This window comes from Schistocerca piceifrons, chromosome 2 (assembly GCF_021461385.2).
Source record: "Schistocerca piceifrons isolate TAMUIC-IGC-003096 chromosome 2, iqSchPice1.1, whole genome shotgun sequence".
Taxonomy (NCBI): domain Eukaryota; kingdom Metazoa; phylum Arthropoda; class Insecta; order Orthoptera; family Acrididae; genus Schistocerca; species Schistocerca piceifrons.
In genome coordinates, this window is record NC_060139.1 from 613,194,441 (window position 1) to 613,211,990 (window position 17,550).

Genomic DNA, 17,550 nt, shown 5'->3' on the forward strand with positions numbered 1-17,550 from the left:
AGACTTGAAATCGAGGGCCGTGTCATTGCCAGAAGCATAGCTGCAGGGCTGGGCAGGGGATGCTGGTGGATCGATGTCCATTGGGACAGCAGGTGAAGGTGTCAACAGGCTGGGCACAGGAGCAACACATTGGCTGGGCATGCAGTGAGTCAAGAGTCCTGTGTATCTGAAACAGAGAGAGGAGGGGCCGATTCTGTCGGAGGTGGGTAACTACGGTGGGTGCAGAGTTGGTTTAGATGTTGTGGGATTGGGAGCCATCGAGGAGTGTGATGAGAAGAATAACTTGGTCCAGGTGATGGGAAATGGTGGCCAGCAGCCATCGGAGCTGGTCGTGGACAAAATTCATTGCCCTTTTTGGTGTCCAGGAGAAAAACAATGTCAACAGGAAGAAGGGGGAGAGGTGGGATGGTCTGTGAGGTGGAGAATGGACAGAGAGGAGCAGAGAGGGTGACCATGGAGCTCTTTGCTGGAGAGGAGCCCTCCATCGGAGTGGCATGGTATGATGTGAGAAAAAGGTAAAGAGTCTCTTTGAGGGAGTGGTGCTGGTGTAGTTTGGATATTTGAGGCTTAGAGTCCACACAAAATGCTCAGCAGTGCCATTGGAGGCAGGGTGGAAAGGTGTAGTGTGGATTAATGCAATGCTGCAATTAGTACAGAAGGCAGAAAATTCATAGGAAGTAAACTGACGCTCATTATCCGTGACAATAGATTCAGGAAGGCCCTCAAGGGCGAAAATTTGTGTAAAGACCCAAACGGTGTGGGAAGAGGAAAGTGGAAGACATGCAGGCCATGAACGGAAAACTGGACACAGTGTCCACTACAATAAGCCACAATGAGCCAAGGAAGGGGCCGGCAATGTCCAATTATAAGCAGGACCAAGGGATGGCGATGGGAAGTATCACTGAGGCTGGGCCACCTGCTGTCTATGGCAGATAGGGCAGGTGGCAACCAAATCCATGATATCAGAACCCATGCCCTGCCAGTAGTCATGATGGCAAGCCAGCTGCTTGATAAGAACAGTCCCCCATTGTCCTTCGTGGAGCAACCAGAGGACACAGTTGTGGAGAACCACCGGAATGACCAATCGAGTGCAGCTGTTGTCGCCCAGTAGCAGGACAATGCCAGGGAAGAGAGGTCCTGTCGACAACCCCAGAATACCTGAGATCCAGATGTGCCAGAGCGCCTTCCTGTTGCAGGGCCAGCAGTGCTGGATGTGCTGGAGGAGGATATGAAGGATCAAATCTTCTGCAGTGTGGTGTTGGTAGAGGTCCACAACTAGGGGTAGCCACACAATGGTGACATTGACAGTGGAGTCGAGGTGGCAGCAGACTTTGGGATCAGCTTCAAATGCCGGATCCTCTCCCAGTAGAAGCCGGAAAGGAATTCAGCTTTGGCATGATGGGTGGTAGAGTGAAAAACTGTCTCATTAAAATAGGTAGAGAGGAACAGGGTTCAGTGCTGGAGGCAGCAGGCTGTGTTGGTGGGACCAGGTGCTACAGCTCAGAGGAGGAGTAGCAGGGGCTTGTGATCCATATAGAGGATAAATTGACACCCATAGACATAATCATGGAACATTTTGGACCCAAAACTAATGGCCAATGCTTTTATGTGGTTTGGCTGTAGTTACACTGAGCAGAATTAAGAGGTTTAGAGACAAATGCAATCGGCCACTCCACTCCATCAGTCACTTGGGAAGAACAGTTCCCACATCATAACTGGAGGCTTCGGCGGTGTGCATGAGTGGCCGGGAGGGATCATAGGTCATCAAGCAGGTAGGCTTGAGGAGCGCCTATCTTAATACGTGGAACACCATGTCACACCCAGGGGACAAGTGCCACTGGACATTCTTGCAGAGGCGGTGATGGAGAGGCTCCAAAATGACAGCTGCATGGTGGCAATAGTTCAGTTGACCTAAGACAGATTTGAGTTGAGTCTTGTTGCGAGGCACAGAGAGCTTCTGGATGGACTTAACAAACTGTGGGACTGGGTGGATTCCAGAAACACGAAGGATATGGCCAAGATGGCCAAGATATTGTCACACAAACAGGTCACCCTTGTCCTTGTTACAATGGAGGCCCATATGATCAAACACTGCAAACAAAGGTCCAGATTGTGGCCGAGGTCTTCGGCAGAGACACCAGCACCCAAGGTATCGTCCAGGTAGTTGGTAGCATGCAGAACATCCCACAAAAATTGCTTAAGATACCGCTAGAAAATCGCCGGTGCTCTGCCGATACCGAAAGGGAGTCAATTGTATTGAAAAAGACCCGATGGGGCATTAATAACGAAAATGTTCCTGGACGCTGCATCCAAAGGAAGTTGGAGGTATGGGTCACAAAGATCAATTTTTGCAAAAATGTTGCCGGTGCCCAGTTTAGACAAAATCTCCTCAACTTTGGGGATAGGGTAAGAGTCCACAACTGACTGGGCATTGACCATGACCCTGAAATGGTTGCAGATGTGTAAGGCACCATCTGGATTCTCGACAAAAACTATGGGGTAGCCCCAGCAACTGTTGGAGATAGGAGTGAGGACACCGGAGTTCCTGTTGGAGATGGTCTCGGAGTGCAAAGGGAATGGTTCAAGCTTTCTAAAACTTAGGAACAGCTGACAGAAGAAGTGGGACATGTTCCTCAAAGTCCTTGAGGCCAGAAGAGGGTGCAGAAAACACTTCGAGGTACTTGGCAAACAATTTGGAGGGATAGGAATCTGCCTCCACCTGACTGACATGAGGATTGGTATTGTGAATTTGCATCCCCCGAAGTGGTGAAAGGGTCCAAGCCAAGATGGTTAGGATTGCCAGGTAGATCAGCACCAGAATGTGCCCCGTGAGAGCTGTATCCCCATACTGATTACGAGAAGAGAGGGTGCCCTCGACGGGAATGAGGTTGTTGCTAAAAGTGTGTAGCTGGGTGTGGGAAGGCAAGAGAGGGGGAGAGGTGAGATCCCAGGGCCTTATATGTCGGCCAGTTAATGATGGTGACAGAGGACCCTGTATCGATTTAGAGAGAATCTGGGATGCCGTCAAGCAGGACAGGGAGAGACACTGATTTGTGGCAGGAAGGGAGCACTATGTGGATCAGGAGAACAGATGGCGGAGTATCACTGCCCTCAGAGTTGTCAGAGTCAGAGGTGACAGGAGGTGCCCAGTCGACAGACATCACCTAGGAGCAACAAACTTTGGACCTGTGGCCAGACTTTCCACATGCCAAACATTTGGCGTGGTGGAAAAATGGCTAGTAAAACATTGACTGCAGGAGGGAAGGGTATTCAAGGGAGGGTTCCTTAAGGTTGAGCAAATCGTTCTGGAGAGCCTCATCTGGGGAGTGCACTAGAACTGTGTCACACACCAGGGAGGAAGTGTACAAACGTTTACACTGGCCATTAGTGTGCTAGAAACAACAGTCCCAAGGGTCCCTGGAGTCAGCTAATCCACTCCCTACAAGACTCGTGAAAAATATTGTAACAACTAAAAACATGGTAGATGGCCATGGGCACATGAACATTGGACTTCAGGTTTATAGGAAACAAGAGTCCGGATCACCCTCAGAATGCTGCTGTTGGATGAGTTGGTACACAATGGGGCCGGCATTGGCCACAAGAGAAGCACGCCACTAGACGTCAACTGTCAACACATGGACCAAGAAATGTTATTCCATATGCACTAGGTAGAATGACCACAGCTTCACTTTGTGGTCAAACACTACGAAGGCAGGGGGTGGCTGCTGGAACTCCTGGCTGGGGGGCAAGGGCTGTGTCCACGTGCTCTGAAACTTCTAGTGGTCAGTGCACCAGATCCGTGAGCTTCTCCAGAAGAGCCTCATTGACCCACTGCATCGGTTGTAGCAGAAGGATCATTGGATAAGTAAGTTCCGCGGGTACATCTACCAACGCCATGTCAATACAAAACACAGAAACCGTATCTGGAACAGTCACGTGAAATTCTTGCCACACCTCGTTGCCAGCTGAAGTGCCCCAGCTTGGGACACTTTTATAGTTAGTTAGTGATTACACTCACTAAATCAATTTATTGACACAATCAGTTTGTGTTTACAAACATAAATTCTGTGCTCTGTTTATACCATAGTATGCTGTATACATATAGAGGGACAGGTGGGATGGTTACAGACAAGAAACAATTAGTAGAATTTTAATGTTATTTAGATATAGTCTTCAGTATGTATGGAGATTGAGACAGCCTTTCTGTTATGGGAGCCCCTGATTCACAATGTCAGAATATTAGTAGGAATAGCCCTGTTGCACACATGAAATTATTAGAACAGAAAAAGTTTTAAAGAGACAGAGAAGTTCACTTACTCCAGCCCATAGAACTTCAGAATGCTATGACAATATGGTAGGAGACCAATTAACCACTACTCTTGCATCATAAATAAAATGGTTTGAATTTCAAATGCAGTTGATGGGGAAAGCTATGTGTGAAAGAGAGAATGGGAGTTGCTAGCTAGGCAAGGGATTTCTAGATATTTATTGCAAGTGGCAGCGTAGAATATAGCACTTATGTATTGGCAGTACACAGACGGATAGCAAATCAGACCTTTGACTTCAGGCAAGCATCATCTTTACTCTGACATCTGTTGAGGCCATGTTCTCACAACGTCGTGGAATTAATAGCTAACTCTACAAGACTGATTCCGAGGTAATGGAGGTCAGAGCATGCTGTTATCTAGCGTGATGACAGACATCTACACCAATGAGCCTGTTGACAAATGACAAATAACAAACTGCAAATGAATCTGACAAATTATACAAAACAAGTGAAACAGTTAAGTGAGTGAGGCAAAATGTTGTGTCTCCAGCAGTTTTGTAACATGAGTAGGGTGTTTCCATGGCTAAAAACATGCTCTACATTGCCATCCCTATGAGGTGGCTGCTCTGACCTACACCTGCAACATCTTTGTTGGCGGTGAGGACTTTTTAGGATTCTGTACTTCAGTCAGTAAAAACGAAACCCTTACAGGGTCACTGTCATGTCCGTCTGTCTGTGTGACTGTTAGAAACCCTTTTTTCTCAGAACAGGTAGACATATCAAGTTGAAATTTGTCACATGCTAAGGTCTAGAGTCTCTTGGCAGTGAAAAAAAAATTGAAGCTTATAAGTCAGTGCCATCAAAAGATACTGCTAATTATGTCACACGCTTTGTTAATCATCAAAACCTGTTTGGTACTTCCTGTTGACTTAGAATCATGAAATTTGACAGGAAGCAAGGTTTTACAGTACAGCTAAAGGAAAAAATACAAAAATTGTGAATTTGAAATTACATCACATAAAAAATATTTTTTTGTCATTTATTATCCGACTGTCTGCTTGTCCATCTGTCTGTTAAGACCTATTTTTCTCAGGAATAGGTAGACATATCAAGTTGAAATTTATATCACATACTAAGGTGTGCAGTTCCTTTGTGGTGTAATAAACATTAGCTTCGAAGTCAATTCAATCAAATGATAGAGTGATCTGTCACATGTTTTGATAGTCATAAACTCACTCATCAACATTTATAGGTTACATCTCATTGACCTAGAATCATGAAATTTGGGATGAAGCAATGTTTCACAGCATTAAGTAAAGGAAAAAAAAATCAAAAAGTGTTAATTTGTAATTATATCATACAAAAAATTATTTCTTTTGCCATTTGTTATCCTCCTCAAATTTAAAATTAAAACATTCTCAAAATACTTGGAATTCCTGGAACAATATCTTGCCAGTATTAATGTCAATAACAGGCAAAAATTGTCCAGATTCTCAATTCCTGGGATGGATGAACTGTCTATGTACATAATGAAGTTTATGCAGAATCCTCAGACACGTGGACCAGTTTTTTTAGTTCTAAGGTTGCCCTCTTTACGTGATGCCAACACAAAAACACAGAGATAAATGTCTCCTTCCATGACTGTGTGTGCCATAAAAAAAATTTGAACAGAAGTGGCTTTTCGTTTTTGTACAGACCTATTGAGAGTTTTAATGAAAGTGAGTTAGGGTAATTGCATAATTATTCTAAATTACTGTCCGACAGCCAGTCCTTCCATAACACATTGGTAGATGCAAAACTTGACACACAACTGATTTACAGGGAGAGATTTGCTTTTAAATTTATGTACTTGCTTCATATACATATAAATGTAACTGCTGTTACTCAATTTGTAATTTCATCAGCTGTCAGAACCTGTGATCTAAATTTAGTTGTTTAGATTTATAAAATGCTCTTTCTTTGTATGAGCTGGATACAATGGTTGCTTTGCCCGTACCAATTTGAATGTGAATCCCCCTGGAAAAGTTTGTGATGTACATTCCACCTCTAATGACCCTGTCTATCTACGAAGTGCAGCTTGAGGAATGGTTGAATGATTACCACATGCAGAGTTTTTGTTGTATGCAGAAGCTAGTTCACAGCCAAAAGTAATAAATTTGTATGAGTATTTAGAGCCGACATAAGGAAAGTGAGTTATCATTATCATGAAAGAAATTTTGTTAAATACTTTTTGGGTCATGAGAGTCATACTTGAACCCTTTGATGGACCTATACAGCCTCTTCAGTTATTTCAGAATAAGGAAAGAATACAATAAGCAGCACAATATGTAAAGCAAATTGGAATACACAAAGTTCTCCAGAATGGCTACTACAACTGCTTGCTGAAGTTGGCAGTGCCATAAACGACATAGAACAAGCCCGACCTCTAGCAGTATCTCATACAACCATTGTCCAAAATACTGCCATCTAAAATTGCCATGTTAAAATATTGGCATACACCCCTTGTTGTTAACAGGTTAAGTTCTGGACACAGTGTGGACTAAGAGTTGTTCGAGCTCATTGACAAGTGATATGGTGAAAAAGGGACCATGGCAAATGCTCTCATTATGTCGAAGAGTATTGGTTTCCTGACAGGAAATGTATACAACATAATAGCTTCACTTCATTCTATTGCTGACTTCTAAAAACAGTAATTCCTTGTCTTGAGCACACTGGCAGTGAAAAATGTTCTGTAAGCACTCTGGTTTTTGAGGTGGTTGTGTGACTGACATTTTGTGGAGCGTATTATACAAGTATGTGAGCTGTGACAATTGTACAGGTATTTGAGCTGTCACGGGTGCAATGAGCAAAATTCTCTTAATTATTTGTGGCTACTGCAGGAATGCAAACCACACCATCATAGAAACTATATTACCTAATTATGCGAGATTTTTTTTTATAGTTCAAATAGCCATGTCTGAAACCGTGAAAACCAACATCGAATGCTTTTGGACCTGACCAACAACTTCCATAACTTACAGGATTCCTGAACATAGTACCATTTCCTGTGGAGAGAAACCTCTGGGTCCACATGATGGAGCCTCATCACATTTTATTGTTTGCGTGTCAGCAATCTGTCCTCTCTGGGGAACATGGATGTATTTCCAGAATGAAAATTTCACTCTGCAGCGGAGTTTGTGCTGATATGAACCTTCCTGGCAGATTAAAACTGTGTGCTGGACTGAGTCTCGAGCTTGGGACCTTTGTCTTACGCGGGCAAGTGCTCTACCAACTGAGCTACCCAAGCACGACTCAAGCCCTGTCCTCACTGCTTTAAGGTAGGAGACGAGGTACTGGTGGAATTAAAGTGGTGAGGACAGGGCGTGAGTCGTGCTTGGGTAGCTCAGTTGGTAGAGCACTTGCCCGCGAAAGGCAAAGGTCCCGAGTTCGAGTCTCGGTCCAGCACACAGTTTTAACCTGCCAGGAAGTTTCATGGATGTATTTGATAGGATATATTATGTGCTAGCAAGTTTGCATGATTCAACACTCTTTGACTTTTTTTCTTTAGAGGCATGACAAGAGTGTAGGGCACATCATCTTAATTTTCACTGAAGCTGAGCTGACTGTCCATATCAGATGTGCATTTCACAACATGTACTAAAATCCTACTATGCTTTACAGAGCAGTACTTTTGTGGCTATGAAGACATTAGGCATGTAATAGGGCTCATGGAGGGTTTATTGAACATCTGTTAGAAGGTTGTTCAAGTATGCTTTTAAATAAATGTAATATGTGTAACGTTATTTAATCTTGATCATGTTGTACTTCCTTTGCTGAGTGATATGAATGTTTATCAATGGCCAGTTTCATTCCATACGAACCTTCAGCTGTTTTTGGCAAAATGTTAGAACACATGTATAGTATCTTTTACACTTGACTGTCAACTCTTTAATTCTTTTCCCTAAAAATTTCTTTTATGCTTTCATGACATAATTAGCACATCAAGTAATTTTACATTTTATTTTTAAGCTGAGAATGTGTAAATTATTAGGTTGCCGCCTCACACTTCGTCATAAACTTAGTTTGAAATGATTGCTGTCTTAAAGTCAGTATGTTGATAGATGCCAACCAGGATGTTTATGTCTTTCATTGAATGGCTGTGCCCTACCCAACATGTACCGCTGGCTGTGCTTGTACCAAGCGCAGTCAATAAACTGAAACGTTGTTGTTGTTGTTGTTGTTGTTGTATTTCAGCATGTACTTTTCAAATTCACTGGGCAACTGGACATTTCAAACCATGACATCGGTACATTTCAGACACTTTGTGGATAATATTTACACAGACAGTTGATGAATAGTCAATGAACAGTTACATATCATATATTATTTGGATGTTTCAGTAGCTTTTAGCCTAGTCTATGTGTTGTTGAACGTTAGGTCAACTGAGGATGTTTATATAGAATGAAAACGGTTGTGGATTAATAAATCCACCTAAAATAACAGCTGTTGTGATTTTCTTAACATTCATTGTGTGCAGTTATCATTATTAATTCTCTGTACCTTATGGGGCTCTTCACTAACAAAGAATGATGCTTTAGAATGTTATGTATCATTTCTCAAAGATTGTTGATCTGGCCCTGAAAGGTCTTGTTTGTAAAATTCTCTTCTTTTCATTCTCCGCCTGTTGTAGGCTTACTGATATTTAGATGAGGCAACATGTTTGTCACTATGTCATCTATTTCTCTAATAAAAACAATTGAGTAATCACATTCTTACAAACCCAGGCTTGCCTTGGTAGGCTTCTATTGATTTGTAGCTCTGTAGAAAGGATAATGAGCTGTGGTCAGTAAATGTTTTTATTCATATTCTGACCATCTACTACTTGAATTATTTTTGGTTTCTATAAAATCATGAGTTGCTGTTGTTCTATTACACTATGATGTTTATTAAATTTATAGTACATAAACAATATTACCTGACATTGGCCTAATTTCCATTTCTTTTAGCTGTAACAGCTCTACTTGTAGCTTAGTTATAATGCTACTTACTGGAGCATTCAGTAAGTAATGCAACTTTTTTTTCTTCTGCCAATTTCTGTTGAAAAAAATGTAGAATTTGTTGTAGGAATAAGTGGTGGTGCTATACGTAGCCTTCAAAATGGTATCAAGCAGAGAGGTGTTATGAAGTTATTTCTCTCTCTCTCTCTCTCTCTCTCTCTCTCTCTCTCTCTCTCTCTCTCTCTCTCTCTCTCTCCCCCCCCCCCCCCCCTCTCCCTCTCGAGCATTGCAGATATTCATAAGCAGTTGCAGAATATCTATGGATACCTGGCAGTGAACAAAAGCATGGTGAGTCTGTCATCATCACAACAAGATCACGCAAACCTGTCCAATCTCCTCTGCTGGCCTCACACAACTGTGACTCCTGTGATGTTGAAATGTACGCGACACTCAGTCAAACACTTCGCTGTCCAGCTCGCCATCTCTGTTCATAGTGCATTTATCACTATCACTTTGAACTGTAAACAAAACAGCAATCCAAGGAATGGCACCACATCACCTCTCCTGCAAAGAAAAAGTTCAACGCCATGCTCTGAGAATAGTCATGGTCACAGTCTTCTGGGATTCTATAGTCGTTATCCTGTTTGCTGTTCTCCCTCACGGTGCAACAATCAACTCCGATGTGTGTTGTGCTAGCCTCAGGAAACTGAATAAATAATAAATGTCAGCATGTTTGTCACGAAAAAAAATGCAAATGAACTTCTCCTTCTCCATGAAAATACAAGGCCTCACAAAAGTCTGTGCATCTGAGAGGAGCTCACAAAACTTCATTGTAATGTTTTTCCTTATCCATCCTACAGTCTGGATCCCACACCTTTTGACTTTCATTTGTTTGGCCCAATGAAGGATTCACTCCATGAGAAGCATACATGGATGGTGCAGATGTTATTGATGCAGCAAGACATTGACTCCAGTGTCAACCAGTAGTGTGGTACCTTGTGGGAATGTGGGCTCACCCAGTAAGGTGGCATAAGGCCATCACATTGAATGGAGATATGTTCAAAAATAAAGTATACAGCCAAATGAGTGAGGAATACTATGATGCACTGGCAACCTGCTTTCAGAAAAAAAAAAAGTATAGCATTACTTATTGAACGTTCCTTGTGTATTTAGGTGAGACTGCAATGTAAACTCTGGATGAAATAATTGATGGTATTGTATAAAACTGATTATTTATGTATTTGAATACTTCTTAGCGCTTTTTGCTCTACATGCATATAGTGTAATATTTTTTCAAGAGTTGACCAGAAACATTACTGTTTATGGACTGATTTGCCATGAAATTCCAGTAAAAACTTTTCTGTTTCCAACTTCAAGAAGTCTTTTCACATTTTCTTTTCTAATTTTCAGAAATAAACCTAATTCCACCTTTATTAATTATGTAGAAATTGACTCTAGATTTATACATATAAGCACTTCGAGAATGTTATCTTTTCCGCTTTATGTAATGAATGAAATATCGTTCATAATGTATTACAGTGACTTACCATGTTTCCATTGTTGTTAATGTGTTATCTTTGTGTGGTGATTTTATTAGGAGTTCCTCACCTAATACTTAATTTGATACTCTTATGAAATAGATATCAAGATGATAGTTGTCAGTGGCAACACTTTGATCTCATAATATTTTCCTCATTAAAGAAACGCTGAATCCTTTCTACCATGTTTATTTAATCACTGTCCCACCATGTTATTAACAAATGTTAAATATTTTAGTTCAGTAAAACTTTGTGGTAAATAGTCAAGTGTAAGCTTTTTCAAAGTTGATAACAGCAGATGTTTCACTTAGCCAATATGTTCATAATGTATGAAATGAACATTAAATCCAGATTAATAACACAGTTTGTTGACAGTCGACAGTCTACTCTTCTTAAACATGGATGGCAAATGTAGCATTATTGTACTTTTTCCATCACATTTCCAGTGGTCCCCAAGACATTAATTTCTCACACACGCAAAATAGGATTTTTTTTTCTTTCTTGATTTTATTTTCTTATGTTGTAAAGTTCAGCATCAAGAATTGTGAAATAGGTACAAACACTAGAAATGCTATTCTGTTTTATTTACTAACATGACTTTGCCTTGTGCATAAATACCATGATTTGGCTGCAAGCTGTCGATAAACAAAATACAACAAAGAATCTTAGAAACCAAAGAATAAGCTACTACATGATGTCTGCCAATATTATGAGATGATCTTCACTTTCTTAATGGTTGTATAAGAAACAAGAAGTACACCTTCAATGAGTTATTGGGGGGCAGCCATACATTCATTAATAGTGATGTATATAATGCTCATTATGATTTCTAACAACAAAAATAATCTATTTTTAACCATATAATGTAACTGGACAGATAAGAAATCCACTCAGCAAGTGGCAGCAGAAGAACACACATATAAAAAAGGTTTCACTTATGTAAGCTTTTGGAGACAGTGGCTCCTCCTTCCAGCAGAAGAGTTGAATGGGAAGGAAGTGTGGTGAATGGAAAGGAACCTGAGAGGTTTAGGACAAGGAGTACAGTTCGGAAAAGTCACCCAGAACCCATGGTCAGGGGAGACTTACCAGACGGTACAAGAAGGAAAGACTGATTGTTGGGGACTGCACTGGATGAGATTTGAAAAGGTGGAAGACAGGGTAATATCCAAGACAGAGATTACTGCTAAAACATTGTGTATGAGTGACTAAGAGTGAACAGCTAAGTGCAATATATGTAATAGACGTGGGATGGGGCTGGTGAAAAATAGACAGGTCAGAAAATGAAAGATGCAGATAAAAAAATGAAGTGAAGAAAGGAGTCGTTACTGTGAAGAAATGCTGAGACAGAAGAAAACTAAGAACAGCTGGGTGGCAAGAACCAAGGACTTGCTGTAGTGCTAGTTCCCACCTGTGGAATTCTAAGAAACTGGTGCCTGGAGAAAGAATCCAGATGGTGTGTGCAGTGAAACAGGCACCGAGGTCATGACTGTCATGTCGTAGAGCATGCTGTGCAACATTTTATTGTGTGTTGCTGATATATACACTCTGCCTTTGTCTATTCGTCTGAACTGATAACTTCTTGGTAGTCATTTAAAGGGCTGAACAGTGTTTACATAACAGCTGGCATATGACATGTTGTTTCACAGGTGTCTATCCCTTTGATAGTATATGTTTTGCCAGTTACAGAGCAGGTATAGGTAGTGGTAGGCGGGTGCATAGGGCAAGTCTTGCAGTGGGGTGGTCATAGGTTTAGGAACCATAGGGTAGGGAGATGGGTGCAGAAGGAGCATATTGTCTAACAAGGATAACTGGGGAGATTGGGGGGATGATGAAAAGCTGTTCAAGGTGTGGTGGGCAGAATCTTGGACATGATAGGTCTCATTTCAGGTCACGGTTTTAAGATGTCATGGCCTTGTCGAAGTAGCTGATTAATACATTCAAGACTAGTGGCAAGTGGTGTGCTCTGAATTGTGTTCTGGAGGGATCAACAGTATCAGCTTTGCTGAAAAGCAGATTTCCCGGGCCATCGCATCCAATCCTGTTTCATACGATGCGCTTACCTTTTTACCCTTATTAACTTGTGCATGATGTTTTAGTCGCTATCTCTGTCTTGCATGTTACCCTGCCATCCAACTTTAAGCTCTCAGGTTTTCACCTCTCATCCATTGCAGTCCTCAACAATCAGTCTTTTCTTTTCATGCCATCCAGTAAATCTCCTCTGATCTGCAGTTCTGGGTGGCTTCTGCGAACTCTACACCTTCTCCTAAACCTATCCTGTTCCTTTCCTTTTACCACTCTTTCCACTTCAACCTTTCTGCTGCAAGAAGGAGCCACTGCCTCTATAAGTTTGCATCAGTCAAACCTTTTTTGTACGTATGTTCTCCTGCTGCCTCTTTCTGAGTAGATTTCTTATCTATCCAGTTTCATTATGATTTCTGTTGACCATTGCATCATTTATTTCCATAGCCCAAAAGCCATTTCTGTAATAGGTTCATGAGGTAACAACCTGTACCGATGCTGTTTGTCAATATTTTCTAATCATATTTTATTTTCTCCATGTGTATTTTTTTATGTAACTATGTATTATTGAATTTTGTGTGAAACCAAAGTAATTTACTCCATTGCACTATCTTTTTTTCCAGGAGTCTAACAGTGTTAAACTGCAGTCTACACTTCTAAACCAAATTCATATTGTATTTCAAAATGAACTTTTTGTGGCTTGGGTGTCAAAAAATGTTCACATCTCCCTTCGAATTGGTGAGAGACAAAATTATTATATTATTTTTAGTTGATTTTTTAAATAGGTACGGTATCATTATTGTTATATAGTAAAAGTATATGATCAATTTGAAGACATATAATGTGTGCTAGAAATAGAAATATATGAGCCAAAAATACTCAACTGTGAAACCAAGACACTTAAATAAAAATCCATTAGAAGTATACTTCCAGTATAATAAATATACTGATGACAGCAACATCTGATTATGCTAATTAATGTAGAAAAAGGAATCATTACTTGCAGTGGTGTAAGGTGAGTACACACACTGACCAATTACCTATTGCGTCCATGCTACAGATGGTCTCTCAATTGGAAGAAATAATTTTTTCAAGAAATTGTTGCAATTCTTACTGATTGTTTGTATGTCAGTGTCTGTTAAGTAAGAAGAAATAATGATTAGCACATTTTGTTAGAATATGAAATAATTGTGATATCCTGTAATTAATCTTTCTTCTAAGATAAGTCGTAAGGTCAGTATTGCCTCACGTGTTCCAGTGTTTCTACGGAATCCAAAGTGATCTTCCCCGAGGTTGGCTTCTACTAGTGTTTCCAATCGTCTGTAAAGAATTCGTGTTAGTATTTTGCAGCTGTGACTTATTAAACTGATAGTTCGGTAATTTTCACATCTGTCAACACTTGCTTTCTTTGGGATTGGAATTATTATATTCTTCTTGAAGTCTGAGGGTATTTCGCCTGTTTCATACATCTTGCTCACCAGATGGTAGAGTTTTGTCAGGACTGGCTCTCCCAAGGCCGTCAGTAGTTCCAATGGAATGTTGTCTACTCCGGGGGCCTTGTTTCGACTCAGGTCTTTCAGTGCTCTGTCAAACTCTTCACGCAGTATCATATCTCCCATTTCATCTTCATCTACATCCTCTTCCATTTCCATAATATTGTCCTCAAGTACATCGCCCTTGTATAGATCCTCTATATACTCCTTCCACCTTTCTGCTTTCCCTTCTTTGCTTAGAACTGGGTTTCCATCTGAGCTCTTGATATTCCTACAAGTCGTTCTCTTATCTCCAAAGGTCTCTCTAATTTTCCTGTAGGCAGTACCTATCTTACCCCTAGTGAGATAGGCCTCTACATCCTTACATTTGTCCTCTAGCCATCCCTGCTTAGCCATTTTGCACTTCCTGTCGATCTCATTTTTGAGACGTTTGTATTCCTTTTTGCCTGCTTCATTTACTGCATTTTTATATTTTCTCCTTTCATAAATTAAATTCAATATTTCTTCTGTTACCCAAGGATTTCTACTAGCCCTCGTCTTTTTACCTACTTGATCCTCTGCTGCCTTCGCTACTTCATCCCTCAAAGCTACCCATTCTTCTTCTACTGTATTTATTTCCCCCATTCCTGTCAATTGCTCCCTTATGCTCTCCCTGAATCTCTGTACAACCTCTGGTTCTTTTAGTTTATCCAGGTCCCATCTCCTTAAATTCCCACCTTTTTGCAGTTTCTTCAGTTTTAATCTACAGGTCATAACCAATAGATTGTGGTCAGAGTCCACATCTGCCCCTGGAAATGTCTTACAATTTAAAACCTGGTTCCTAAATCTCTGTCTTACCATTATATAATCTATCTGATACCTTTTAGTATCTCCAGGGTTCTTCCATGTATACAACCTTCTTTCATGATTCTTAAACCAAGTGTTAGTTATGATTATGTTGTGCTCTGTGCAAAATTCGACCAGGTGGCTTCCTCTTTCATTTCTGTCCCCCAATCCATATTCACCTACTATGTTTCCTTCTCTCCCTTTTCCTACACTCGAATTCCAGTCACCCATGACTGTTAAATTTTCGTCTCCCTTCACAATCTGAATAATTTCTTTTATTTCATCATACATTTCTTCAATTTCTTTGTCATCTGCAGAGCTAGTTGGCATATAAACTTGTACTACTGTAGTAGGCGTGGGCTTCGTATCTATCTTGGCCACAATAATGCGTTCACTATGCTGTTTGTAGTAGCTTACCCGCATTCCTATTTTCCTATTCATTATTAAACCTACTCCTGCATTACCCCTATTTGATTTTGTGTTTATAACCCTGTAGTCACCTGACCAGAAGTCTTGTTCCTCCTGCCACTGAACTTCACTAATTCCCACTATATCTAACTTCAACCTATCCATTTCCCTTTTTAAATTTTCTAACCTACCTGCCCGATTAAGGGATCTGACATTCCACGCTCCGATCCGTAGAACGCCAGTTTTCTTTCTCCTGATAACGACATCCTCTTGAGTAGTCCCCGCCCGGAGATCCGAATGGGGGACTATTTTACCTCCGGAATATTTTACCCAAGAGGACGCCATCATCATTTAATCATACAGTAAAGCTGCATGCCCTCGGGAAAAATTATGGCTGTAGTTTCCCCTTGCTTTCAGCCGTTCGCAGTACCAGCACAGCAAGGCCGTTATGGTTATTGTTACAAGGCCAGATCAGTCAATCATCCAGACTGTTCCCCTTGCAACTACTGAAAAGGCTGCTGCCCCTCTTCAGGAACCACACATTTGTCTGGCCTCTCAACAGATACTCCTCCGTTGTGGTTGTACCTACGGTATGGCTATCTGTATCGCTGAGGCACGCAAGCCTCCCCACCAACGGCAAGGTCCATGGTTCATGGGGGTGATGATAGGCTGAGAAATACGTTTATCACAGTACATAAAGCCTTGGAGTACATTTTTGTCACCGGCTGTTAGACTATTTTAAAATGTACAACACCCGTGATAAATATCAATCAGGCTTCTGTAAACACCATAATACAACAATTGCATTAATCAAAATGTCGGATGATGTCAAACATGCTGTGAACAAGAATTTCGGATTGGGGTTCACCTTGTGCAAAAATTAAAAGTTTTTATAATATTTATAACTACAGTATTTTTGCACATTTTAGAACAAAGGAAAAAAAAACCACTGATGATGGTGACATTGTGACTGAAACTAGTTAGGGAAAGAAAATAAAATAAATAAAAACAAGTGTTTTGCATCAAGGCAGACTCACAATGCCTTATTGCTGTTTCTTATGGAAACATGGGCAAGTGGAAGAGTTTCAAAATAAACTGATTGTATGCCATAAACAGATGTGAAGCAATGACTACTTACATTTGTGACCACCTGTCAAAAGCCTGAATAACCACCTTTTGCACCACAGACTGCTTTGAGACATGCAGGAAGAGACAGGGATGTGGACCCATGTCACCTCCAGTGTCATGGCCGTCTGTGCTTGGTTGAGGATCTAGGATGCAAACAGTCCACTCAAGGTGGTCCCCAGATTCTCAATCCAATTTATTTCTGGGAGATTTGGGAGGGGGGGGGGGGGGGGGAGGGCAGGAGAGTACAATAAACTCATCCTGGTGCTCTTCAAACCATGCACGTACACTGTGAGCTATGTGACATGTTGCATTTTCCTGACAGTAGATGCCATCGTACCGAGGAAGAACAAACTGCATGTAGGTGTTGACATGGTGCCCAAGGGTATATGCGTACTTGTGTTGATCCATTTGGTTGTCCGGAATGATAAGGTCCCCAGGGAATGCCACAAAAACATTCTCCTCTGGACCCTTCTGAAAATTGTTGGAGGGTGTTTGCTTTCAGACGTCTGATGCAGACGGAGCATAAAATGTGATTAATCTGAAAAGGCCACTTATTTGCCACTCTGTGGAAATTCAGTTATGGTACTGGTGTTCAAATTCCAGCCTTTGTTGCTAGCGAACAGCAGTGATCTTGGGTGCATTAATCATATGCCTGCTGTAGAGGCAGTAATATTCTCTGAGTGGTCATTGAGGAGACACTGTTTGTAGCCCCTTGGTTCATTTGGGCAATTGGTTGCTGAACAGTTGCATGTCTATTTGCCCATAAACATCTCTGCAGCCGTCATGTACTCCTGTGATCTCTGGCCTGTGGGGCACCCCATTTGCCTCAGCACCGGTTTTGGATAGTGCTATTTTGTCATGCATGGTTTACTTTAACCATAGTGGCGCATGAAAGT

The 17,550-nt window shown here is 41.2% G+C and overlaps 1 protein-coding gene across 1 annotated transcript in view; it reads left to right on the forward strand.

Moving 5' to 3' along the window:
* Window positions 1-17,550, forward strand: part of LOC124776403 (peroxisome biogenesis factor 1) — a 388,232-nt gene that overhangs the window by 40,244 nt on the left and 330,438 nt on the right. The window contains 1 exon segment of the mRNA XM_047251383.1: window positions 13,424-13,538. Coding sequence (XP_047107339.1) covers window positions 13,424-13,538 — 115 coding nt within the window.